We start from the raw sequence: 25,632 nt of genomic DNA, 5'->3' as shown, positions 1-25,632 counted from the left end.
ATGTAATGTGTGTGCGGTGTGTTGTGTGTCGTGTCATGCATGTTCTGTGTGTCATATATGTGCTATGTGTCATGTGTGCTATATGTTGTGTGTAACATGTGTCATGCGTGTGTCATGTATCATGTGTTGTGTTATGTACCATGTGCCTTGTATGATGTACCCCATACCATGGGCCATGTACTCTATGCTACACATCATATGTGCCATGTGTGTGCCATGCGTGTGCTGTGCATCCTGTTGTGTGCGCCATGTGCCTTGTACCATGTACACATACCATGGGCCATGTACCACATACCGTGTCCTGTGTGCCATGTATGTGCTGTGCATCCTGTTGTGTGCACCATGTACCATGTACCATGTGCCGCATACTGTGTCCTGTGTGTCATGTATGTGCTGTGCATCCTGTTGTGTGCACCATGTGCCTTGTACCATGTACCGCATACCATGGGCTGTGTGCCCCATACCGTGTCCCGTGTGCCCCATACCGTGTCCTGTGTGCCCCATACCATGTCCTGTGTGCCCCATACCGTGTCCTGTGTGCCCCATACCGTGTCCTGTGTGCCCCATACCATGTCCTGTGTGCCCCATACCGTGTCCTGTGTGCCCCATACCGTGTCCTGTGTGCCCCATACCGTGTCCTGTGTGCCATGTCCCATGCCCTGTGTCCCCACAGGCTCCGTGTCCTGCTCCCCATCCGAGTTCAGCTGTGGGGGGCTCCAGGGTCGCTGTGTTCCCCTGCTCTGGCTCTGCGATGGGCACCGGGACTGTGAGGACGGCTCCGATGAGCTGCAGTGTCGTGAGTGCCCCATAGACCCATAACCCTCATAGACCCCATAACCCTCATAGCCCCCATAGAGCCCATAGCCCCTCATACCCCTATAACCTCCAGAGACCTATAACCCTCATAAACCCTATAGCCCTTCATAGAACCTATAGCCCCCATAACCCCCAAACCCCCATAGCCCCTCAGAACCCCTCCATAGCCCCCATAACCCACCATAGCCACATAACCCCCCATAGGCCCTATAGTCCCCATAGCCCTATAACCTCCATAGCCCTCATAACTCCCCATAGTCCCCATAACCCCCATAACCCCCATAGCCATATAACCAACATAAGCCCTCATAGCCCCCACAACCCCCATAGCCCCATAGCTCTCATAAACCCCCATAGCCCCCATACCACCATAGCCCCTCATAGCCCCCATAGCCGCATAACCCCCATAGTCCCTATAGCCCCATAAACCCTGTAGCCCCTTATAGCCCCTCATAGCCCCTATAGTCCCCATAGCCCCCATATCCCCCATAGCCCCTATAGTCCCCATATCCCCCATAGCCCCCGTAGCCCCTCATACCCCCCACACCCCTCATACCCCCCATACCTTCCACCCCCCCACCCCCCCTATACCCCCCATATCCCCTGTAACCCCCACCCCCCCTATACCCCCCATGTCCCCTGTAACCCCCATCCCCCCCCCCCAGCCCCCCGCTCCTGCAGCCCAGACCAGCTCCGTTGCGGCTCCGGCTCCTGCATCTCCTCCTCCTTTGCCTGTGACGGTGACCGGGACTGCCCCGACGGGACGGACGAGGCCTCTTGCCCCCCGACCCCCCCCTGCGGCTCCGGCACCTTCCGTTGCCATGACGGCTCCTGCATCCCGAGGCTCTGGCTCTGCGATGGAGACCCCGACTGTGCTGATGGCTCCGACGAGACCCCCCCCGGCTGCGGCCCCCCCCGCACCCCGCGGCCCTGCCCCCCCCTGCGCCTGCGCTGCGGCTCCGGTGAGTGCCTGCCCCGGAGGTGGCTCTGTGATGGCAGCGAGGACTGTGCCGATGGCTCCGATGAGAGAGGCTGTGGTGAGTGAGACACACACACACATACACATACATACACATACACACACACACACACAACCGGGACCTGGTGTTGACCCCCATCTGTACCCCATTGAGCCCATCTGCATCCCATTGACCCCACCTGTACCCCATTGACCCCCATATGCATCCCATTGAGCTCCTGCATCCCATTGACCCCCATCTGCATCCCATTGAGCTCCATCTGTACCCCATTGACCCCATCTGCACCCCATTGAGCTCCATCTGTACCCCATTGAGCTCCATCTGTACCCCATTGAGCCCCATCTGCATCCCATTGAACCCCTGCATCCCAGTGACCCAATCTGCACCCTATTGAGACCCATCTGTACCCCATTGACCCCATCTGCATCCCATTGACCCCCATCTGCATCCCACTGAGCTCCATCTGTACCCCATTGACCCCATCTGCACCCCATTGATCCCCATCTGCACCTGTTTATCCCCCTCTGCACCCCAGTTCCTCCCTGTCCCCCCCAATACCTGTTGCACGTTTGGGGCTGGGCCCAGACTTTGGGGTTCACTTTAAGTCTGTGTATGTGTATGTGGGGGGTCCCTCATAGGGGTCTGTGTATGTGTATGGGGGGGGTCCCTCCTAGGGGTCTGTGTATGTGGGTGGGGGTCCCTCATAGGGTCTGTGTGTATGTGGGGGGGTCCCTCATAGGGGTCTGTGTGTGTGTATGTGGGGGGTCCCTCATAGGGGTCTGTGTGTATGTGGGGTCACCATCCCCCCTGACCCCCCCGTGCCCCCAGCCCCCCCCTCGTGCCGCCCGGACCAGTTTGGCTGTGGTGATGGTCGCTGTGTGCCAGGACTGCGGCGCTGTGATGGTGAAACCGACTGTGCCGACGGCAGCGACGAGGCCGAGTGTGGTAACGGTGAGTGCCGGGGGGGGGGGGGGGGGATGTCCCATAGGGGTGTATGGGGCTGCTCTGACACCCCCTATGTGTCCATCCCCCCCCATAGCCACAGCCTGTGCCGGGTTCCGGTGCCGCTCCGGTGAGTGCATCCCTATGGAGAGGGTCTGTGACCAGCGCCGCGACTGCCGGGACTGGTCGGATGAGCCCATTAAGGAGTGTGGTGAGGCCGAGACCCCCCCCCAATACCAATGAGGGGCTATGGGGGGTGACCCCCAACCCACCCCCCCCCATTTGGGTTCTGGTCCCCCCCATAGGGGTCAATGAGTGCCTGGATGGTGCCGGTTGCTCCCATGTGTGCCGGGATCTGCCCCTGGGCTATGAGTGTCTGTGTCCCGATGGCTTCAGGCTGGGCCCCGATGGACGGAGCTGCCTCGGTGGGTGCTGACCCCCCCCTGCCCCATAGATCCCCACTATGGGACCCTATGGGCTGCCCCTGACCCCCCTTTGTGTGTCCCCCCCCCCATAGACATTGATGAGTGCCAGGACCCGACTGCCTGTAGCCAACAGTGCCACAACCTCCCTGGCTCCTACCAATGCGGCTGCTGGGGGGGGTACAGGCTGGAACCCGGCACCAATGTCTGCAGAGCGCTCGGTGAGTCCTGACCCCCCCCCCCGAGACCAGTTCATCCCCATTCAACCCCATAGCATCCCCCATTCACCCCAGTCCTGGTGCTGGGAAGGGTCCATAGGGGACGCTGTGGGTTCCTGGTGCTGCAGTTCCCTGTGTATCCATGGGGTGCAGTGTGTCCATGGGGGTGCAGTGTGTCCATGGGGTGCAGTGTATCCATAGGCTGCAGTGTATCCATGGGCTGCAGTGTATCCATAGGCTGCAGTGTATCCATGGGCTGCAGTGTGTCCATAGGCTGCAGTGTATCCATAGGCTGCAGTGTATCCATGGGCTGCAGTGTATCCATAGGCTGCAGTGTGTCCATAGGCTGCAGTGTATCCATGGGCTGCAGTGTGTCCATAGGCTGCAGTGTATCCATAGGCTGCAGTGTGTCCATGGGCTGCAGTGTATCCATAGGGTGCAGTGTATCCATAGGCTGCAGTGTATCCATAGGCTGCAGTGTATCCATAGGCTGCAGTGTGTCCATGGGCTGCAGTGTATCCATAGGCTGCAGTGTGTTCATAGGCTGCAGTGTATCCATAGGCTGCAGTGTGTCCATGGGGGTGCAGTGTATCCATAGGGTGCAGTGTATCCATAGGGTGCAGTGTATCCATAGGCTGCAGTGTATCCATAGGGTGCAGTGTATCCATGGGGTGTAGTTCCCTGTGTATCCATGGGGTGCAGTGTATCCATAGGCTGCAGTGTATCCATAGGCTGCAGTGTGTCCATAGGCTGCAGTGTGTCCATGGCTGCAGTGTGTCCATGGCTGCAGTGTATCCTTGGGGTGCAGTGTGTCCATAGGCTGCAGTGTATCCATGGGCTGCAGTGTGTCCATAGGCTGCAGTGTATCCATAGGCTGCAGTGTATCCATGGGCTGCAGTGTATCCATAGGCTGCAGTGTATCCATGGGCTGCAGTGTGTCCATAGGCTGCAGTGTATCCATAGGCTGCAGTGTATCCATAGCTGCAGTGTGTCCATAGGCTGCAGTGTATCCATAGGCTGCAGTGTGTCCATAGGCTGCAGTGTGTCCATAGGCTGCAGTGTATCCATAGCTGCAGTGTGTCCATAGGCTGCAGTGTATCCATAGGCTGCAGTGTGTTCATAGGGGGCTGCAGTTCCCCCTGTGCCCACCGGGGGTCGCTGCTCACACCGGCTCCCCCAGGGCCGCCCCCGGTGCTGCTGTTCTCCCTCCGACACGAGCTCCGGGATCTGGCTCTGGACGGTTCCGGTTACCGGCGGCTCCTGGGGCCGCTCAAGCACATGGGGGCTCTGGACGTGCACGTGGGCAACGGGTCCGTGTTCTGGGCTGACCTCAGCCGGGGGTGGATCTACCGGTGAGTGACCCTGGGGCTCTGGTACCTGCATCCATCCTCATCCCATCCCTATCCCATCCTGTTCCATCCCATCTGCATCCATCCCATCCTCATCCCATCACATCCCATCACATCCCATCACATCCCATCCCTATCCCATCCTATCCCATCCCATCTGCATCCATCCCATCCTCATCCCATCCCTATCCCATCCTATCCCATCACATCCCATCCTCATCCCATCCTATCCTATCCCACTGCATCAATTCCTAGCCCATCCCATCCCCATCCCATTCCCGTCCTATCCCATTCTGTCCCATCCCCCTCCCCGTCACATCCCCATCCTATCCCCATCCCATTCCCATCCTCATTCTATCCCATCTGATCCCCATCCCAATCTTCATCCCATCCCATTTGCATCCATTCCTGTCCCATCCCATCCCCATCACATCCCATCCCATCCCCATCCCCATCCTATTCCATCCTATCCCATCCTATGCCATCCCCATCCCATCCCATCTGCATCCGTTCCTATCCCATCCTATCCCATCCTCATCCCATCCCCATCCCCATCTGTATCCATCTTATCCCATCCCCCCCAATCTCCCCCTCTCCTCCCTCAGGTCCTCCCTCTCCGCCCCCCCCCGCTGCCCCCCATCCGGTGCCCATTGTGGCTCTGGGCTCTGGTGCCCCGGCCGCCATTGCCATGGACTGGATCCATCACCTCCTGTACTGGACTGACCCTGAGCTCGGTGCTGTGGTTGTGGCTGATGCTGGTGGTGCCTGGAGCCGGATGCTGCTGAGGGAGGAGGGAGCCAAACCCTGTGGCATCGCCCTGGACCCACTGCAGGGGTATGGGGGGGATGCAGGAGGGGGGGGGATGGGAGGGGGGCTCAGGGGGGGATGGGGGCTGATGGCTTCCCCCCCACCACCAGGTTCCTGTACTGGACTGACTGGGGAGCCAGTGCCAAGATCGCCCGGAGCCGACTCGATGGCTCCAATGTGGAGCTGCTGGTGACTGAGGATGTGGGGTGGCCAAAGGGGATCACACTGGGTGAGCAGCGGAAACACCTTCATCACATCCCAATCCCATCCCATTATATCCTATTCCCATCCCATCCCATCCCATCCCCATCCCCATCCCCATCCCATCCCCATCCCATCCCCATCCCATCCCCATCCCCATCCCAACCGCATCCCATCCCATCCCCATCCAATCCCATCCCATCCCATCCCCATCCCATCCCCATCCCCATCCCATCCCATCCCCATCCCCATCCCATCCCATCCCATCCCATCCCCATCCCATCCCCATCCCATCCCCATCCCATCCCCATCCCATCCCCATCCCATCCCATCCCATCCCATCCCCATCCCATCCCATCCCATTATATCCTATTCCCATCCCATCCCCATCCCATCCCATCCCCATCCCATCCCCATCCCATCCCCATCCCATCCCATCCCCATCCCAACCGCATCCCATCCCATCCCATCCCCATCCCATCCCCATCCCATCCCCATCCCATCCCCATCCCCATCCCATCCCCATCCCATCCCCATCCCCATCCCATCCCATCCCCATCCCCATCCCCATCCCATCCCATCCCCATCCCATCCCCATCCCATCCCCATCCCATCCCCATCCCATCCCATCCCCATCCCATCCCCATCCCATCCCCATCCCATTCCATCCCCATCCCATCCCCATCCCATCCCATCCCCATCCCATCCCCATCCCATCCCCATCCCATCCTCATCCCATCCCATCCCCATCCCATCCCCATCCCATCCTCATCCCATCCCTATCCCCATCCCATCCCATCCCAGCCCCTCACGTCTCCCCCATCCCATCCCATCCCATCCCCATCCCCATCCCCATCCCCATCCCCATCCCCATCCCATCCCATCCCCATCCCCATCCCCATCCCCATCCCATCCCATCCCAGCCCCTCACGTCTCCCCCATCCCATGCCAGACCTGCCCTCCCGGCGCCTGTACTGGTTGGACGCTCGGCTCCATGCTCTCTCCAGTATGGATGCTGACGGGCGCCGGCGCCGGATGCTGCTGCAGGACCCGGCGCTGCTGGTGCAGCCGTTTGCCATCACCGTGTTCGACGTGAGCCCCCGACCCCCCCGTGGTGCCCTGACCCCATCCCCATCCCCATCCCCATCCCCATCCCCATCCCATCCCCATTCCCATTCCCCATCCCCATTCCCATTCCCATTCCCATAGGAACGGGTTTACTGGAGTGATTCCCAGCTTGGGGCCGTGTTCAGCCTTGGGCTCCATTCGGAGCAGGCTCCACAGCAGCTGCTCCAGGAGCGGTTCCCAGTGCAGGGACTGGTGCTGGTGCATCCCCTGCGGCAGCCCCCAGGTACCAACCGGCTCCATCCATGTACATCCCATGTCCATCCATGTACATCCATGTCCATCTGTATCCAACCGTGTCCATCCTGTGCTCATCCCTGTCCATCCTGTATCCATGTCCCTGTGTCCATCTGTGTCCATCCATGTCCCTGTGTCCATCTGTGTCCATCCATGTCCATCCATGTCCATCCCATGTCCATCCCAGTCCATCCGTGTCCATCCTGTATCCATATCCCTGTGTCCATCAGTGTCCACCCGTGTCCATGTCCCTGTGTCCATCTGTGTCCATCCATGTCCATCCATGTACATCCCATGTCCATCCTGTGTCCCTGTGTCCATTCCATGTGTCCATATCCCTGTGTCCATCCCATGTCCCTGTGTCCATCCCATCTCCATCTCATTCCCATTCCCATTCCCATTCTGATCCCTCTCCCCCCCCCCTGCAGCCCCCTTGGACCCTCTGGACGTGGCCCTCCCACAGCCCCCCCCCCACAGCCATGGGGGGGGCCTGGAGCCCACAATGAGCACTGAGACCCCCGGGACCCCCAACAGCACCAGCACATCCGGCAACGGCACTGCAGGTACCGGCCCCATAGCCCTGCCCCATAACCTGGCCCCATAACCCTGCCCCATAACCTGGCCCCATAACCCTGACCCATAACCCGGCCCCATAACCCAGTCCCATAGCCTGACCCCATAACCCTGCACCACAGCCTGACCCCATAACGCAGCCCCATAACCCTGCCCCACAAACCAGCCGAACAACCCAGTCCCATAGCCCTGCCCCATAACCTGGCCCCATAACCCTGCCCCATAACCTGGCCCCATAACCCAGCCCCATAGCCTGACCCCATAACGCAGCCCCATAACCCTGCCCCACAAACCAGCCGAACAACCCAGTCCCATAGCCCTGCCCCATAACCCAGCCCCATAACCCAGCCCCACAACCCAGCCCCACAGCCTGACCCTTCTCTTCCCTTCTCCCCCAGGCACCCGCGGCAGTTCCATGGGTCCCGTGGGCACCAGAACAGCCTCGACGGCACTTGCGGTGCTGCTGCCCCTGGGTACGTTTGGGGTCCCCATTGTCCCTTATGGGGGGTGTGGGTCCCTATGGGGGGTGTGGGTCCCCATGGGGGGTGTGGGTCCCCATGGGGGATGTGGGTCCCTATGGGGGGTGTGGGTCCCTATGGGGGTGTGGGTCCCCATGGGGGGTGTGGGTCCCTATGGGGGTGTGGGTCCCTATGGGGGGTGTGGGTCCCTATGGGGATGTGGGTCCCCATGGGGGGTGTGGGTCCCCATGGGGGATGTGGGTCCCTATGGGGGTGTGGGTCCCTATGGGGGGTGTGGGTCCCTATGGGGGGTGTGGGTCCCTATGGGGCGTGTGGGTCCCTATGGGGGGTGTGGGTCCCTATGGGGGATGTGGGTCCCTATGGGGGGATGTGGGTCCCTATGGGGGGTGTGGGTCCCTATGGGGGGTGTGGGTCCCTATGGGGGGTGTGGGTCCCCATGGGGTGACCCAATGGGTGCCAATGGGGTCCCTGCTGACGCTGCCCCCCCCCAGTGGCACTGGTACTGGTCGGTACTGGTGCCCGTGGGCTCTGGCGCTGGTGGCAGCTCCGCAGCACCAGGAGCATCAGCTTCAGTAACCCCGTGTTCCGCAAGGGGGGGGGGCAGGAGGAGGAGGAGGAGCCGCTGGGGGTGCCCCCCCCGACCCCCCCGGTGAGTGCTGGGGGTAATGTGGGGCGGGGGGCGGGGGGCGGGGGGGGCTTCAATGGGGGGTTATGGGGCAGGGGTCTCCAATGTGGAGGTTATGGGGTGGGGGGGATTCAATGGGAGGTTATGGGGCAGGGGGGACTTCAATGGGGAGTTATGGGGCAGGGGGCTCCCTATGGGGAGTTATGGTGCAGGGGGGGCTTCAATGGGGATTTATGGGGCAAGGGGGGCTTCAATGGGGGGTTATGGGGGAGGGGGCTCCCTATGGGGGGTTATGGGGCGGGGGGGGCTTCAATGGGGAGTTATGGGTCAGGGGGGGCTCCTATAGGGAGTTATGGGTCAGGGGGGTCTCCTATGGGGCCCTGACCCCCCCACGTCCCCCCCAGGTGCTGGATGATGCTGTGGCCTGAGCTCGGCACCGCGCGGTCACGTGTGTGCGGGGCGGGGCCCGCTCAGAGGTGGTCACGTGGTCATAGGTGGTCACGTGGTCATATGTGATCACGTGGTCATATGTGCTGGGATGCGGTTGGATGCAGTCACATGTGGTCAGACGCGGTCACGTGGTCGGATGTGGACACATGTGGTTGGATACGGTCACGTGGTCGGATGTGATCACGTGGTCGGACGCGGTCACATGTGGTCAGATGTGGTCACGGTTGGATGTGGTCACGTGGTCGGATGTGGTCACATGGTCGGATGCGGTCACATGTGGTTGGATGTGGTCACGTGGTCAGATGTGGTCACGTGTGGTCGAACGCGATCACATGGTCGAATGCAGTCACATGTGTTCGGATGTGGTCACATGTGTTCGAATGTGGTCACGGTTGGATATGGTCACGTGGTTGGATGCAGTCACGTGATCAGACGCGGCCATCCTGTCCCACACGTGCGCACGCAGCCGGTGCTGCTTGAACCAAAAACTGTGAATCTGAACCCAAAACGTGGCCTTGGGGGGGGGGGGGGAGGGGATGGAGCCTCCATTGACCAATACAGGGGTTATTTATTACCCTCCCTTGTGCTGCCTCCTCCTTCCCCCCCCATCCCCTGCCCCCCAAGTGCCCCTGATGTGGGTCCCAATGGCAGGAGAGGCTTTATTGGGGGGGGCATACAAACAATGGGGGGGGAGGGGGGGGATGGGGGGTGATGTCACATGGTTCTCGTATGATGTCACATGATGTCACGTGGCGGCACCGCAGGGGGGTGGCTGGAAGGCACATGGAAGAGGTCACGTGATGCACATGGGGAGGGGGGGGGGGTCACGTGATGCACATGGATGGGGGGGTGTCACGTGATGTACACTCACCCCTCCTCTGCCTCGTGGTACTCGCTGTCATCAGAGGAGCTGGGGGGGGAGGGGGGTGAGAGGATCCCAAACCTGCCCCATCCCCCCCCCAGTGACCCCAAACCTGCCCCATCCCCCCCCATGACCCCAAACCTGCCCCATCCCCCCCCCAGTGACCCCAAACCTGCCCCATCCCCCCCCAGTGACCCCAAACCTGCCCCATCCCCCCCATGACCCCAAACCTACCCCATCCCCCCCATGACCCCAAACCTGCCCCATCCCCCCCCAGTGACCCCAAACCTGCCCCATCCCCCCCCATGACCCCAAACCTACCCCATGCCCCCGCCCCCACCTGCTGCTGCCCCCCCCGGGGGGGTCTCCATCGCCTTCGGCTCCATCGGCGTCACCTGATACCTCTGGGGGACATGGGGGGGGGGGGGGGGTGAAGATGGAGGCCCCCAGATCCCATGTCCCCTATCCCATGTTCATATCCCATATCCCGTATCCCATACCCATGTCCTGTATCCCATGTTTTATACCCCATATCCATAGCCTGTATCCCGTGTCCATATCCCCTATCCCATGTCCCATATCTTGTATTCCATGTCCATGGCCCATATCTCATATCCCCTATCCCATGTCCCATATTCTGTATCCCATATTCTATACCCTGTATCCCGTGTCCATATCCCCTATCCCATATCCCCTATCCCCATCCTGTGTCCACATCCCACGTCCTGTATTCCATATCCCCTATCGCATATCCCATATTCCATATCCTGTATCCCGTGTTCATATCTCCTATCCTGTATTCCATGTCCATGGCTCATATCCCCATCCCATGTCCCATATCCCATATCCCCCATCCCATATCCCCATCCCACATCCATGTCCCCTCACTCTGTCCCAGCCGGGCTCGTGCCTCCCTCAGCTCCTGCAGTGCCTGCTGCAGACGCTGCTCCAGCTCCAGCACCGACCCCGGCGGCTCCAGAGCCTCATCCGTGCCCACGGCCACCGAGCGGCGGCTCCGCGGCGGCACCGGAGCCGGGACCGGGATGGGGATGGAGCCGGAGATGGAGCCGGAGCTGATCCCGGTGCTGGGGATGGAGCCAGGGATGGAGCCAGAGCCCATCCCGGTGCTGGATCCGATCCCGGTGCTGGGGATGGAGCCAGGGATGGAGCCAGAGCCCATCCCGGTGCTGGGGATGGGGCTGGAGCTGATCCCAGTGCTGGGGATGGAGCCAGGGATGGAGCCAGAGCTGATCCCGGTGCTGGGCATGGGGCTGGAGCTGATCCCAGTGCTGGGGATGCTTGAGGCAATCCCAGCACCACCACTGGATCTGGTGATGCCGGAGCTGATCCCAGTGCCGGTGATGGAGCTGGTGACACCAGAGGCAATCCCAGCACCAGCACTGGATGCAGGGATGCTGGAGCTGATCCTGGTGTTAGGGATGGACCTGGTGATGCTGGAGCCCATCCTGGTGATGCCAGGGTCAATCCCAGGGATGCTGGAGCTGATCCTGGGGTCAGGGATGGACCTGGTGATGCCGGAGCTGATCCCAGTGATACCAGTGCCAATCCTGGTGATGCTGGGGTCAATCCCAGTGATTCCAGTGCCGATCCCGGTGATGTTGGGGTCAATCCCAGGGATGTTGGGGTCATTTCCGGGGTCAATCCCAGTGCCGTCGGGGTCAATCCCGGTGCCCCCATCTCCCCCACACCGGCACCGGCACCGGAGCCGCTCCAGGAGCATCCTCTTCTCCTCCTGCAGCACCTGGAGCCGGCGCCGGAGCTCGGGCACGGCCTGTACCTGCTCCTCCAGCTCCCGCAGCCGCGCCAGCGCCGCCGCCATCCGCGCCCTGACCCCCAACAACACAGCCTCGTCCTCGGGGCCCCCCCGGCTCCGGTGCCGCGGCTCCGGCTCCCGGTCCCCGGCCCACGACGCCCTGTGCCGGAGCCGCGAGCCCGGCGGGCGCCGCAGGGTCAGGCCCTGCTCTATGGCCTCCACGTAGCCCAGGAAGCCAAGGTCCAGCCGGTAACCGTACGCGGTCTCCAGGGTGTAACGGGTGTCAGCCGGTACCGAGGCCAGAACCGGTGCCGGTGCCGTCCGGCGGCGACCTGAGGCACAGCCATGGCTGCGGCACCGGAACCGGGAGCCACATAGTGGGACCCCCCCATAGAGTAACCAGGACCCCCCCATAGAGTAACCAGGACTCCCCCATAGAGTAACCAGGACCCTCCTATAGAGTAACCAGGACCCCCCTATAGAGTAACCGGGATTCCCCCATAGCAGGAACACCCCATAGAGTAATGGGGACCCCCCCATTGCAGGACCCCCCCACTGCATAACGGGGACCCCCCCATTGCGGGACCCCCCCACTGAGGGACCCCCCCCATAGAGTAAACAGGACCCCCCCCATAGCAGGATGCCCCATAGCGAAACGGGGACCCCCCCACTGTAGGATCCCCCATAGCAGGGCCCCCTATAGAGTAACCGGGACCCCCCCATAGCGTAACGGGGACACCCCCACTGCGAGACCCCCCATAGCAGAACCACCCCATAGTGGGACCCTCCCATAGCTGGACCCCCCTATAATGGGAACCCCCCATAGCACAACCAGGACCGGCCCCACTGCAGGACCCCCTATACCGGGACCCCCCCATAGAGTAACTGGGATCAGCCCCACTGAGGACCCCCCCTCCCTGCCCCCAACAGCATCAGGAGTCCGTGCTGCCCCCCCCCCATTCAAGCCCCCTCCCACCTTAACACGCACCCAGAGACCCCCCATTGACCCCCCCCCCCATCAACCCCATGGGGACCCCCCCTCACCTGGGAACGCATCTGCAGGCAGGACCTGAGCCATGGCCCCACCTGTGGGGGGGGGGGGGGGGGCAGGATCAGCGACCCCCCCCCCCACCCAAACCCCCCCATAACCCCCCCATAACCCCCCCCCTTGTGTCCTCACCCCCCCCCCCCCCAGTTCCCCTTTTCCCGATGGCCTCCGCCCATCCCAACCCAACGGCACTTGTGGGTCCCGTCCCCCCCCACGGGGGCTATGGGGTGGGATGTCCCTGGGCTGTGCTATGGGGCAGGGGTGATGGGGGGGGGGCGTCGTTCCCGATCCTTGTGTGTCCCCCCCCCCCGTCCATGGTCGCTGTTCCCCCTCCGGCGCCTCCCCGCCCGCAGATGGAAGCAATTAGGGGCGATGGCGGCTCCGGCTCAGCCGCCCCATAGCGGCCCCATAGCGGCCCCATAGCGGCCCCATAGCGGCCCCACAGCCCCCGGCCCCCATTGCCCCACATCTGCCACCCCCCAACCCTACATCTGCCACCCCCCAGCCCCACAGCCCCCACATCAGCGTCTATGGGGCCGGATCTGGGGGTGCCCCCCCCCCCCCCCCCCCCATCATCAGCGGCCTCCATAGGGCAGAACCGATCCCGGACCCCCCCGTGACCCCCAAACCCCCCCCCCCATCGCCCCCCCCCCCCCCCGGTGTCCCCGGTGCTGCGGCCGCTCCAGTACCTCCCGATCCGCTCCCTCGCTGGCCACGCCCCCCCTCTGGCCACGCCCCCTCAAGCTCAGCCCCGTCCCCACAGGCCACGCCCCGTCCCGACAGGCCACGCCCCCTTCAGCAGAGCCGCATCCCCTCAGGCCACGCCCCGGCCCCCCTATGGCCACGCCCCCTCAAGCTCAGCCCCGTTCCCACAGGCCACGCCCCCTCATCATCTGACCACGCCCCCTTTAGCAGAGCCGCATCCCCTCAGGCCACGCCCCGTCCCCCTCAGGCCACGCCCCCTCAAGCTCAGCCCCGTCCCCCCAGGCCACGCCCCTCCTCTGGCCACGCCCCCTTCAGCACAGCTCCGCCCCCCCTCTGGCCCCGCCCCCCTCAAGCTCAGCCCCTTCCCGTCTGGCCACGCCCCCTTTAGCTCAGCCCCATCACCGCAGACCACGCCCCCGTCCCCCTCTGGCCACGCCCCCGTCCCCCTATGGCCACGCCCCCAACACGTCCAGCCCCTTCCCCTCTGGCCACGCCCCGTCCTCCTCTGGCCACGCCCCTTTAGCTCAGCCCCGTTCCCTCTCTGGCCACGCCCCCCTCAATCTCATTCCCATCCCCGCAGACCACGCCCCGTCCCCCCGCAGGACACGCCCCCAACGTGGCCACACCCCCCTCGTCTGCTGATTGGCTGCTGTTTCCCCCCTCGAACGTCATTGGCCGGCTGGCGCGCAGCTCAGCCAATCCCACGCCTCTGCTGCCGCCGATTGATTCTAGCGCCTGTCATTCAAAAGAAGCTCCGCCCCATCTCGCTCCAGCCAATCACCGTCCGCCGTGCTGCTCCCTGCGCTCCCATTGGCTCCAGCGGCCGTCAATGAGGCGCCTCCTCCTCCAATAAGAACCCCCGGAAGCCCCGCCCCCTTTCTTCCTCTCCATCCACCAATAGCAGCCGATCACCCTCAGCCTGTCCCTCCCCCCTCCGATTGGCTCCTGCCTCATCCAATCCCCTCCCTCCTCTCTCTACGCCCCTCCCCTCCCCGCGCGCGCCGTCCCCATTCCCCTCTCCTATTGGCCCTCCCCTGGTGCCACTCACCCCCTCCTCGCCCTCCCATTGGCTGTCCCCCCCTCAGTGGGCGTTCCCCCCGCCCGCCGCCGTCCCATCGTGCCCCGCGCGGTGCGTGTGGAGACGCGCGGCCTCCTCGCCGCCATGTCCGAGTTCAGCGCCTCGGGGCCGCCGTCCTCCGCCGCCCCGGGAGGAGGGGGAGGGGGCGGAGCTCCTCCTTCCGCTTCCGCTTCCGCTTCCGCTCCACCGGCGGCGGGGGGGGGCGGGGGAGGCCCCGGTACCGGAGGAGGAGGAGGGGGAGGGGGACCGGGAGGAGGAGGGGGAGGGGGAGGCTCCGGTCCCCCCCCCCCCCCCCGCCGGTATCCGGAAGGACGCGTTCGCCGACGCCGTTCAACGGGCCCGGCAGGTGAGGGGCCCGGCGGGGGGGGAGGCACCGGGAGGAACCGGGGTCCCCCTCCCCCCCCTGCCCCCCCCGAGGCGCCGCGGCCCCTCCCCCAACACCCTCCCGGTAAGGCCCCGCCCCCTTCACCCCTCCCCCACTCCGGGGGTGCGAGGGGTGACAGCAACACCCCCCCCCGCACCTGACCGCGGCCTCACGTGACCCCGGCTGTTACCGGGATGAGGCACCCCCCCCCCCCCCCCACTCTCTTATAGTGAGTGATTGGGGTGACCCCAAAGCCTTTCCCCCTCCCCGGGATTATGGGGGGGCCCCATTGGTGTGGGGCTCATAGGGGTGTTTGGGGCTCTCCATTGATGTGGGGCTCATGGGGGGTTTGGGGGCTCTCCATTGATGTGGGGCTTATGGGGGGGGGGGTTGGGGGTGACCCCCCCCCCATCTTCCACTGGGCCTTACAGAGGGGGTCCCCCCATTGATATGGGGGATCTGGGGGCTCCCCATTGATGTGGGGCTCATGAGGGGGTTGGGGCCTCCCCATTGATGTTGGGCTCATAGGGGGTTTGGGGCTCCCCATTGATGTGGGGCTCATAGGGGGGTTGGGGGTGACCCCCTCATCTTGCTCTGGGCCTCATAGAGGGGCTCTCTCCATTGATGTGGGGCTCATGAGGGAGTTTGGGGCTCCCCATTGATGTGGGGCCCACAGGGGAGTTTGGGGCTCCCCATTGATGTGGGGCCCACAGGGGAGTTTGGGGCTCCCCATTGATGTGGGGCCCACAGGGGAGTTTGGGGCTCCCCATTGATGTGGGGCTCATAAGGGGGGTTGGGGGTCACCCCCCCTTTCTTTCTCTGGGCCTCGTAGACTGGCTCCCCCCATTGATATGGGACCCATGGGGATGGTTTGGGGGTGACCCTCACCTTCTATAGGCGCTGTAAGGTGGTTTTTGGGGGTCCCCCCCTTTCTATGGGTCTCACCATGGGACTTCCCTCTGATGTGGGGCCCATTGGGGTGCTTTGGGGGTGACTCCCCTCCTATGGGGCTTGATGGAGCGTTCTGGGGGGGCTCCCCCCATATGTGTGGGTCACAGCAGCGATTTGGGGGGGTCCTGCCCCAATGTGCGCCTTGAAGGGGGTATTGGGGCCCCCCCCTTGCTATGGGGCTCACGCAGACCCCCCCTTCCTTGCGGCTTATGGAGAGATTTGGGGGGGGTCCCCCTATAATGTGGGCTCTTACAATGGGAACGACCATTGGGGGGGGGGGGTGAAGGTGCCGGGGGGGGGTCTATTTTGGGGGTGCCCCCCCCGGCCCCAACCATTCCCTTTGCAGATAGCGGCCAAAATCGGGGGGGACGCGGCCACGACAGTGAACAACAACACCCCTGACTTCAGCTTTGGGGGGCAGAAACGGCAGCTGGAGGATGGCGGTAAGGGGGGGGCACCCCAAAAATGGGGGGGGGACACCCCCAAAACCCCATATCCCTTATGGGGGGGGGTCACTGATGGTGTTTCCCCCATCCCAGACCAGCCTGAGAGCAAGAAGCTGGCGGCACAGGGGGACTGTGAGTATGGGGGGTTATGGGGTGGGTATAGGGGGGTTAAAGGGGGGGTATGGGGGTGTTAATGGGGGGGTTAAGGGGGGGGTATGGGGGTGTTAATGGGGGGGACATGGGGGGGTTAAGGGGGGGGTATGGGGGTGTTAACGGGGGGGTATGGGGGGGTTAATGGGGGGGTATGGGAGGTTATGGGGGGTTAATGGGGCGGTGTGGGGGGGTTAAGGGGGGGGTACAGGGGGGCCATTGGGGACCCCCCCCCCTCACTGGGCTTTGGTTCCATCCACAGCGCTCCCAGCCCCATTGGGACCCATCCACCCCCCACCCAGGTGAGACCAAAGGAGGGGGGGGCTATGGGGGGGGTTGTGGGGGGGTGTTTGGGGGTGTCTGACCCCCCCTGTTTGCACATACAGGTCCACGGTGACAGAGGAATATCGTGTCCCTGATGGCATGGTGGGACTCAGTGAGTGGGGGGGGCAAGGGGGGGGTGCGGGGGGGGGGGGGGGCAGGGGGTTCCCCATTGACCCCCCCCCTCAATGGTCTCCCCCATTCGCAGTCATTGGCCGTGGGGGGGAGCAGATCAATAAGATCCAGCAGGATTCAGGCTGCAAAGTACAGATCTCCCCAGGTAAGGGGGGGCAGAGACCCCCAGCCCCCAATGGGGGCTCCCCCCCCCCCCCCTTCTTGTGGGGGGGTCCCATTGGTTCCATCCCCCCCCCCCATTTGCCCCATTGCAGACAGTGGTGGGTTACCGGAGCGCAGTGTGTCCTTGACGGGCTCCCCCGAGGCTGTGCAGTGAGTAGGGGCCTGTGCCCCCCCCATAACATGTGTGTGCCCCCCCCGAACATGTGTGTGCCCCCCATGAACATGTGTGTGCCCCCATGAACATGTGTGTGACCCCATAACATGTGTGTGCCCCCCCCGAACATGTGTGTGCCCCCCCCATAACATGTGTGTGCCCCCCATGAACATGTGTGTCCCCCCCGAACATGTGTGTGCCCCCCATGAACATGTGTGTGCCCCCCATGAACATGTGTGTGCCCTCCATGAACATGTGTGTGCCCCCCCCGAACATGTGTGTGCCCCACCGACATGTGTGTGCCCCCCCGAACATGTGTGTGCCCCCCAGACATGTGTGTGCCCCCCAGACATGTGTGTGCCCCCCAGACATGTGTGTGCCCCCCATAACATGTGTGTGCCCCATGAACATGTGTGTGCCCCCCATGAACATGTGTGTGCCCCATGAGCGTGTGTGTGTCCCCCATGAACATGTGTGTGCCCCCCATAACATGTGTGTGCCCCCATGAACATGTGTGTGCCCCCCATGAACATGTGTGTCCCCCGTGAACATGTGTGTGCCCCCCATGAGCGTGTGTGTGTCCCCCATGAACATGTATGTGCCCCCATGAACATGTATGTGCCCCCATGAACATGTATGTGCCACGATGAACATATATGTGCCCCTAAAAACACACATGTGGGCTCCATAACATGTATGCCCCCCAAGACATGCATGTGCCCTACTAAAACATGTGTGCCCTACTACAACATGCATGTTCCCTATTAAAACATGCATGTTCTGTATTAAAACGTGCATGTTCCCCACTAGTACATGTGTGTCCTACTAAAACATGTGTGTTCCCTGCTAAAATATGCATGTTTCCTATTAAAACATGTATGTTTCCTACTAAAACATGCATGTGTCCTACTATAATATGCATGTTTCCTACTAAATCACACATGTGCCCCCAAACTCCCTTGTCTCCCCCCCATAGCACATGTATGTGCCCCACAAACATGTATGTGTGTGTCCCCATAGCACATGTATGTGGCCCACAAACACACATGTGTGTGTCCCCATAGCACACGTATGTACCCCACAAACATGTATGTGTGTCCCCCCCATAGCACATGTATGTACCCCACACACACACATGTGTGTCCCCATAGCACATGTATGTGCCCCACAAACACACATGTGTGTGTCCCCATAGCACATGTATGTACCCCACAAACGTGTGTGTGTCCCCATAGCACACGTATGTACCCCACAAACACATGTGTGTCTCCATAGCAGACATATGTGCGCCACAAACACATATGTGTGTCTCCATAGCACATGTATGTACCCCACAAACGCATGTGTGTGTGTCCCCATAGCACACGTATGTGCCCCACAAACGCATATGTGTGTGTCCCCATAGCACATGTATGTACCCCACAAACACACATGTGTGTCCCCATAGCACATGTATGTACCCCACAAACACACATGTGTGTCCCCATAGCACACGTATGTACCCCACAAACACGTATGTGTGTGTCCTCATAGCACATGTATGTACCCCACAAACATGTATGTGTCCCTATAGCACATGTATGTACCCCACAAACACACGTGTGTGTGTCCCCATAGCACATGTATGTACCCCACACACATGTGTGTGTCCCCATAGCACATGTATGTACCCCACAAACACACATGTGTGTGTCCCCATAGCACATGTATGTGCCCCACAAACATGTGTGTGTCCCTGTCCCCCCCCCACAGGAAGGCCAAGCTGATGCTGGATGACATCGTGTCCCGGGGCCGGGGGGGGCCCCCAGGCCAGTTCCATGACAATGCCAATGGGCAGAATGGGACAGTGCAGGAGATCATGATTCCTGCTGGCAAAGCAGGACTGGTCATCGGCAAAGGGGGGGAGACCATCAAACAGCTGCAGGTACATGGGGGGGTGCATGGGGGGGGGTTTTGGGGTGCCCCCCCCCCCCCCATTGTTGACCCCCCCATTGTCCATCAGGAGCGAGCTGGGGTGAAGATGATCCTGATCCAAGACGGTTCCCAAAACACCAACGTGGACAAACCCCTGCGGATCATTGGGGACCCCTATAAAGTGCAGGTGGGGACCCCCCCATTGAACCCCTTAACCCCCCCCATTGTGCCCCATTGCACCCCTTAACCCCCCCATTGTGCCCCATTGAACCCCTTAACCCCCCATTGTGCCCCATTGCACCCCTTAACCCCCCATTGTGCCCCATAGCACCCCTTAACCCCCCCATTGTGCCCCATAGCACCCCTTAACCCCCCCCATTGTGCCCCATTGCACCCCATAACCCCCTCATTATGCCCCATAGCACCCCTTAACCCCCCGTTGTGCCCCATAGCACTCCTTAACCCCGCCCATTGTACACCATAGCACCCCTTATCCCCCCATTGTGCCCCATAGCACCCCTTAACCCCCCATTGTGCCCCATAGCACCCCTTAACCCCCATTGTGCCCCATAGCACCCCTTAACCCCCCCATTGTGCCCCATAGCACCCCTTAACCACCCCATTGTGCCCCATAGCACCCCTTAACCACCCCATTGTGCCCCATAGCACCCCTTAACCCCCCCATTGTGCCCCATAGCACCCCTTAACCACCCCATTGTGCCCCATAGCACCCCTTAACCACCCCATTGTGCCCCATAGCATCCCTTAACCCCCCATTGTGCCCCATAGCACCCCTTAACCACCCCATTGTGCCCCATAGCATCCCTTAACCCCCCATTGTGCCCCATAGCACCCCTTAACCACCCCATTGTGCCCCATAGCAAGCCTGTGAGATGGTTATGGACATCCTCCGTGAGCGTGACCAGGGCGGCTTCGGTGACCGCAATGAATACGGGTCCCGCATCGGCGGCGGCATCGATGTGAGTGGGGTATGGGGCTGGGGGGGGTGTGGGGGGGGTTAAGGGGTGCAATGGGGCACAATGGGGGGGTTAAGGGGTGCTATGGGGGGTTAAGGGGTGCTATGGGGCACAATGGGGGGTTAAGGGGTGCTATGGGGCACAATGGGGGGGTTAAGGGGTGTAATGGGGCACACTGGGGATGCTTAGGGGTGCTGTGGGGCATAATGGGGGGGTTAAGGGGTGCTATGGGGCATAATGGGGTGGTTAAGGGGTGCTATGGGGCACAATGGGGGGGTTAAGGGGTGCTATGGGGGGTTAAGGGGTGCTATGGGGCACAATGGGGTGGTTAATGGGTGCGATGGGGCACAATGGGGTAGGTTAAGGGGTGCTATGGGGCACACTGACCCCCCTGCCCCACTGCAGGTGCCGGTGCCGCGGCACTCGGTCGGTGTCGTCATTGGCCGCAGTGGGGAGATGATCAAGAAGATCCAGAACGATGCTGGGGTGCGGATACAGTTCAAGCAAGGTCAGGGCCCCCCCTCGGGCCCCCCCATTCCAGTGTTCAATCCCATCCCCCCCTTCATGTTCCAACCCCCCCACTATGGTTTTTACCCCCCCCCCCATGCTGTTCAACCCCATTCAGCCCCCTTGATGTTTGACCCCCCCCATGCTGGTTAACCCCATTCACCCCCATTCTTGTTCACCCCCCCATACTCTTTACCCCCCCATCCTGCTCAACCCCATTCACCCCCCATTGATGATGTTCCCCCCCCACCCTGCTCACCCCCCTTCACCCCATTGATCCCAATGCCCCCCCCATACTCTTTACCCCCCCCCACTCACCCCCCTTCACCCCATTGATCCCAATGTCCCCCCCCCATCCTGCTCACCCCCTTGATCCCAATGTGTCCCACCCCGCTCACCCCCCTTCACCCCATTGATGTTCCCCCCCATACTCTTCACCCCCCCACTCACCCCCTTCACCCCATTGATCCCAATGCCCCCCCCACCCCACTCAACCCCCCTTCACCCCATTGATCCCAATGCGCCCCCCACCCCGCTCACCCCCCTTCACCCCATTGATCCCAATGTCCCCCCCCCATCCTGCTCACCCTCTTCACCCCATTGATGATGTTCCCCCCCCCCCGCTCACCCTCTTCACCCCATTGATGATGTTCCCCCCCCCCCACTCACCCCCCTTCACCCCATTGATCCCAATGCCCCCCCCCATCCTGCTCACTCCCATTAACCCCCATTGATCCCAATGCCCCCCCCCACCCCGCTCACCCCATTGATCCCAATGCCCCCCTCATCCTGCTCACCCCATTGATCCCAATGTGCCCCCCCCCTAGACGACGGGACAGGCCCCGAGAAGATCGCTCACATCATGGGCCCCCCCGAGCGCTGTGAACACGCCGCCCGCATCATCAATGACCTCCTGCAGAGCCTGCGGGTAGGGGGGGGGCGGCCTGGGGCTCCCCGCCCCCCCGCTGGGGACCGCCCACCCCTCACTCCTCCCTTCCCCCCGCAGAGCGGCCCCCCGGGGGGGCCGGGGCTGCCCCCGGGGGGGCGGGGGCGCGGGAGGGGCCAGGGCACTTGGGGCCCCCCCGGGGGCGAGATGACCTTCTCCATCCCCACGCACAAGTGTGGGTTGGTCATCGGGAGAGGTAAGTGGGGGACCCCCCCCCCCCCCCCCCATATAAAGTCCTATCACCCCCCCCCCCATTATCACCAATGGGACATATCCACCCCCCCCCCCCCCCTTGTGTGTGACCCCCCCCCGCAGGTGGGGAGAACGTCAAAGCCATCAACCAGCAGACTGGGGCCTTCGTGGAGATCTCCAGGCAGTTGCCCCCCAATGGGGACCCCAACTTTAAGCTCTTCATCATCCGCGGCTCCCCCCAGCAGATTGACCACGCCAAGCAGCTCATCGAGGAGAAGATCGAGGTATGGGGGGGGCACCCCAAAAACACCCCCAAAATACCCCAAAAACAACCCAAAACACCCCAAAAACATCCCCCAAAACACCCCAAAATCACCCCAAAAACACACCAAAAAGCCCCAGAAACACCCCCAAATACACTCCAAATACACCCCCCAAAACACCCCCAGAACACCCCAAAACCACCCCCAAAACACCCTAAAACACCCCCAAATCACCCCAAAAACACCCCCAAAAACACCCCAAAACAGCCTAAAACCACCCCCAAAACACTCTAAAACACCCCCAGATCACCCCAAAAATACCCCCAAAATTACCCCCAAAAACACCTCCAAAACACCCCCAAAAACACCCCAAAAACACCCCAAAAACACCCTAAAAACACCCCCTTTCCCCCCCCTCCATCATCATCCTCACCCCTCTCCCTTCCACAGGGGCCGCTCTGCCCTGTGGGGCCAGGACCAGGCCCGGGGGGGCCACCGGGTCCCGCTGGCCCCATGGGGCCCTTCAACCCCGGACCCTTCAACCAGGGCCCCCCCGGAGCCCCCCCACAGTGAGTACTGGGGCTTAATGGTTGTTAATGGGGGTTAATGGGAGTTAATGGTTGTTAATGGGGCTTAATGGTTATTAATGGGGGTTAATGGGAGTTAATGGGGGTTAATGGTTGTTAATGGGGGGGTTGTGTGTGTGCCCCCCCTTTTACACCCCTTTCACCCCCTTCACAGCCCCGGCGGCCCCCCCCCCCACCAGTACCCCCCCCAGGGCTGGGGCAACACCTACCCCCAATGGCAGCCACCGGCCCCCCACGACCCCAGTGAGTAGAACCCCCCCCCCCCCCCCCATTAAGGGGCTGTTTTGGGGGGTGTCCCCCCCATTCACCCCCTACTTTTGGGGTGTCCCCCCCCCCAGGTAAAGCAGCCGCTGACCCCAATGCTGCCTGGGCTGCCTATTACTCGCACTACTACCAACAGCCCCCGGGGCCGGTCCCGGGGCAGCCCCCGGCCCCCACCGCCCCCCCCGTGCAGGGGGAGCCCCCCCAGCCCCCCCCCACCGGCCAGTCCGACTACACCAAGGCATGGGAGGAGTACTACAAGAAAATAGGTGAGTGCACCCCAAAAATGGGGGGGGGGACAACATAAACACCCCCCCCCTCCATTGGTTCCTATTGACACCCCCAAACCCCCCCCCATTGGTCCTTATTGACACCCCCAAACCCCCCCCCATTGGTCCCTATTGGCACCCCCAAACCCCCCCCATTGGTTCCTATTGACACCCCCAAAGCGCCCCCATCATTGGTCCCTATTGACACCCCCAAACCCCCCCCCATTGGTCTTTATTGACACCCCCAAACCCCCCCCCAATTGGTCCCCATTGACACCCCCAAACCCCCCCCCCGCATTGGTCCCTATTGACAACCCCAAGCCCCCCCCAAATGGTTCCTATTAACACCCCCAAACCCCCCCCCTCCCCCACCAAAAGGACTGGGGGGGGGGGGGTCCCAGACCCTCCTTAAGCTCTATGGGGGGGTCTGACCCCCACTTTATGTGTGTGCCCCCCCCCCCTTCAGGCCAGCAGCCCCAGCAGCCTGGGGCCCCCCCACAGCAGGATTACACGAAAGCATGGGAGGAATATTACAAGAAACAAGGTAAGGACCCCCCCGAACCCCAAAAATGGGGGTGACCCCCCCACAACCCAAAAATGGGGGTGTCCCTCTGCATCCCATAGATAAGGGTGACCCCCTTCTGCAACCCATAAATGGGGGTGACCCCCCCTGCAACCCAAAGAAGGGGGTGACCCCCCCCAGCACCCCATAAATGGGGGTGACCCCCCCTGCAACCCATAAATAAGGGTGTCCCCCCCCCACCCATAAATGGGGGTGCCCCCCCGGACCCCGTAAATGGAAGTGACCCCCCCACACCCATAAATGGAGGTGACTCCTTCTGCATACCATAAATGGGGTGACCCCCCCCCTGCACCCCATAAATGGTGGTGATCCCCCCTGCAACCCATAAATGGGAATGACCCCCCCTGCACCCCATAAATAAGGGTGACCCCCCCTGCACCCCATAAATGTGGGTGCCCCCCCACCCCCCATAAATAAAGGTGACCCCCTGCACCCCATAAATAAGGGTGACCCCCCCACACACAATGAATGGGGGTGACCCCCCCCCACAATAAACGGGGTTCCCCCCCTCACTCTGCCCCCTTGCCCCCCCAGCAGCGCAAGTGGCCACGGGAGGGGGTCCCGGTGCCCCCCCCGGCCCCCAGCCCGACTACAGCGCGGCCTGGGCTGAGTACTACCGGCAGCAGGCAGCTTACTATGGGCAGACCCCGGGGGCGGCCGGGCCCGCGCCCCCCCCCACGCAGCAGGGACAGCAGGTACCGACCCCCCCCCAGCCCCCCAAAACCCCCCCCCGCTTCCTTTGGGCCCCCCCACTTCATAACACCCCAAACTGGGACCCCCCAACCTCATTGGGACCCCCCCACATTGATCCAAGCCCATCCCTGGGACCCCCAAACACCCCCCCACTCCATAACACCCCAACCTATGACCCCCCCCAACCCCATTGGGACCCCCCCAAACCCCATTGGGACCCCCCCAAACCTCACTGGGACCCCCCCACACTGACCCAAGCACATCCCTGGGACCCCCAAAACCCCCTCGACATGGGACCCCCCCACTACATAATACACCAACCTATGACCCCCCCAAACCCCATTGGGACCCCCCCACAATGACCCAAGCCCCTCCCTGGGACCCCCAAAGCCCCCCCTGTTTCCCTTTTCCCCCCCCCCACTCTATAACACCCCAACCTATGACCCCCCCAAACCCTATTGGGACCCCCCCACACTGACACAAGCACATCCCTGGGACCCCCCAAACCCCCCCCCCCGTTTTTATTGGACCCCCCCAATAACCCCCCAACCTATGACCCCCCCCCAAACCCCATTGGGACCCCCCCACACTGCTCCAAGTCCCATCAAGCCCTTGGGACCCCCAAACCCTGGGACCCCCCTTGGGCCCCCCCATTCCATAATACCCCAACCTGGGCCCCCCCCCCACTGCCCCAAGACCCCCCAAAACCCCATAGCCCCCCCTTTCCCTTCCTCCTCCCCCATCACACCCCATTGGGACCCCCCCAGTTGGGGGTTGGGGGGGGGTCAATGCTGCCCCCCCCGACCCCCCCTTCTCTCTGCCCCCCCAGGCTCAGTGAACCGAATGTGAAGCCCCCGTCTGTGACCCCCCCTTTTGTTTTCGAGGAGTGGTCGGGGCGAGCGGCCCCCCCCAAACCCCCCCCCCAAACCCACCCCATTGGGGGGGTCTCTTCCCTTCCCCCCCCAAATCCACCCTATTGGGGGGATCCCCCTTCCCCCCCCCCCAACCCAACTCATTTTGGGGGGGGGGGTCCCCGTTTCCCTCCCCCCCCCCCCCGCTCACAACG

General features: G+C 62.4%; 2 protein-coding genes across 2 annotated transcripts; both read left to right on the top strand.

Moving 5' to 3' along the window:
• Positions 1-437: 437 nt before the first annotated feature.
• LOC117437582 (low-density lipoprotein receptor-like) lies at positions 438-9,202 on the top strand. The gene is made up of 15 exons (XM_034072089.1): positions 438-796; positions 1,482-1,853; positions 2,625-2,747; positions 2,836-2,949; positions 3,044-3,163; positions 3,256-3,381; positions 4,559-4,732; positions 5,333-5,561; positions 5,645-5,763; positions 6,688-6,827; positions 6,945-7,086; positions 7,526-7,660; positions 8,069-8,143; positions 8,641-8,798; positions 9,179-9,202. Exons 1-15 carry the CDS (start codon positions 445-447, stop codon positions 9,200-9,202), a joined length of 2,403 nt encoding a protein of 800 aa, XP_033927980.1. The 5' UTR covers positions 438-444.
• Positions 9,203-14,775: 5,573 nt separating this feature from the next.
• Positions 14,776-25,498, top strand: KHSRP (KH-type splicing regulatory protein). Its single transcript, XM_034072088.1, is given in 21 exon segments — positions 14,776-14,975; positions 14,977-15,037; positions 16,353-16,449; positions 16,546-16,584; positions 16,865-16,904; positions 16,989-17,038; positions 17,132-17,203; positions 17,313-17,370; positions 19,127-19,298; positions 19,377-19,475; positions 20,170-20,268; positions 20,671-20,773; positions 21,600-21,700; positions 21,779-21,914; positions 22,034-22,194; positions 22,624-22,742; positions 22,915-23,003; positions 23,099-23,290; positions 23,757-23,834; positions 24,408-24,568; positions 25,396-25,498. Coding segments are annotated over 21 exon segments (2,136 nt in total). The 3' UTR covers positions 25,405-25,498.
• Positions 25,499-25,632: the final 134 nt, after the last annotated feature.

Source organism: Melopsittacus undulatus, chromosome 23 (genome assembly GCF_012275295.1).
Source record: "Melopsittacus undulatus isolate bMelUnd1 chromosome 23, bMelUnd1.mat.Z, whole genome shotgun sequence".
In the NCBI taxonomy this organism is placed as follows: Eukaryota; Metazoa; Chordata; class Aves; order Psittaciformes; family Psittaculidae; genus Melopsittacus; species Melopsittacus undulatus.
This window is presented reverse-complemented; position numbering and strand designations above follow the sequence as displayed.

Coding starts and splice junctions, on each gene's coding strand:
- LOC117437582 (XM_034072089.1), top strand. CDS start 445: ATGGGCTGTGTGCCCCATACCGTGTCCCGTGTGCCCCATACCGTGTCC. Junction 5,764..6,687: donor GCCAAAGGGGATCACACTGG/GTGAGCAGCGGA, acceptor ATCCCATGCCAG/ACCTGCCCTCCCGGCGCCTG. Junction 7,661..8,068: donor ATCCGGCAACGGCACTGCAG/GTACCGGCCCCA, acceptor CTTCTCCCCCAG/GCACCCGCGGCAGTTCCATG.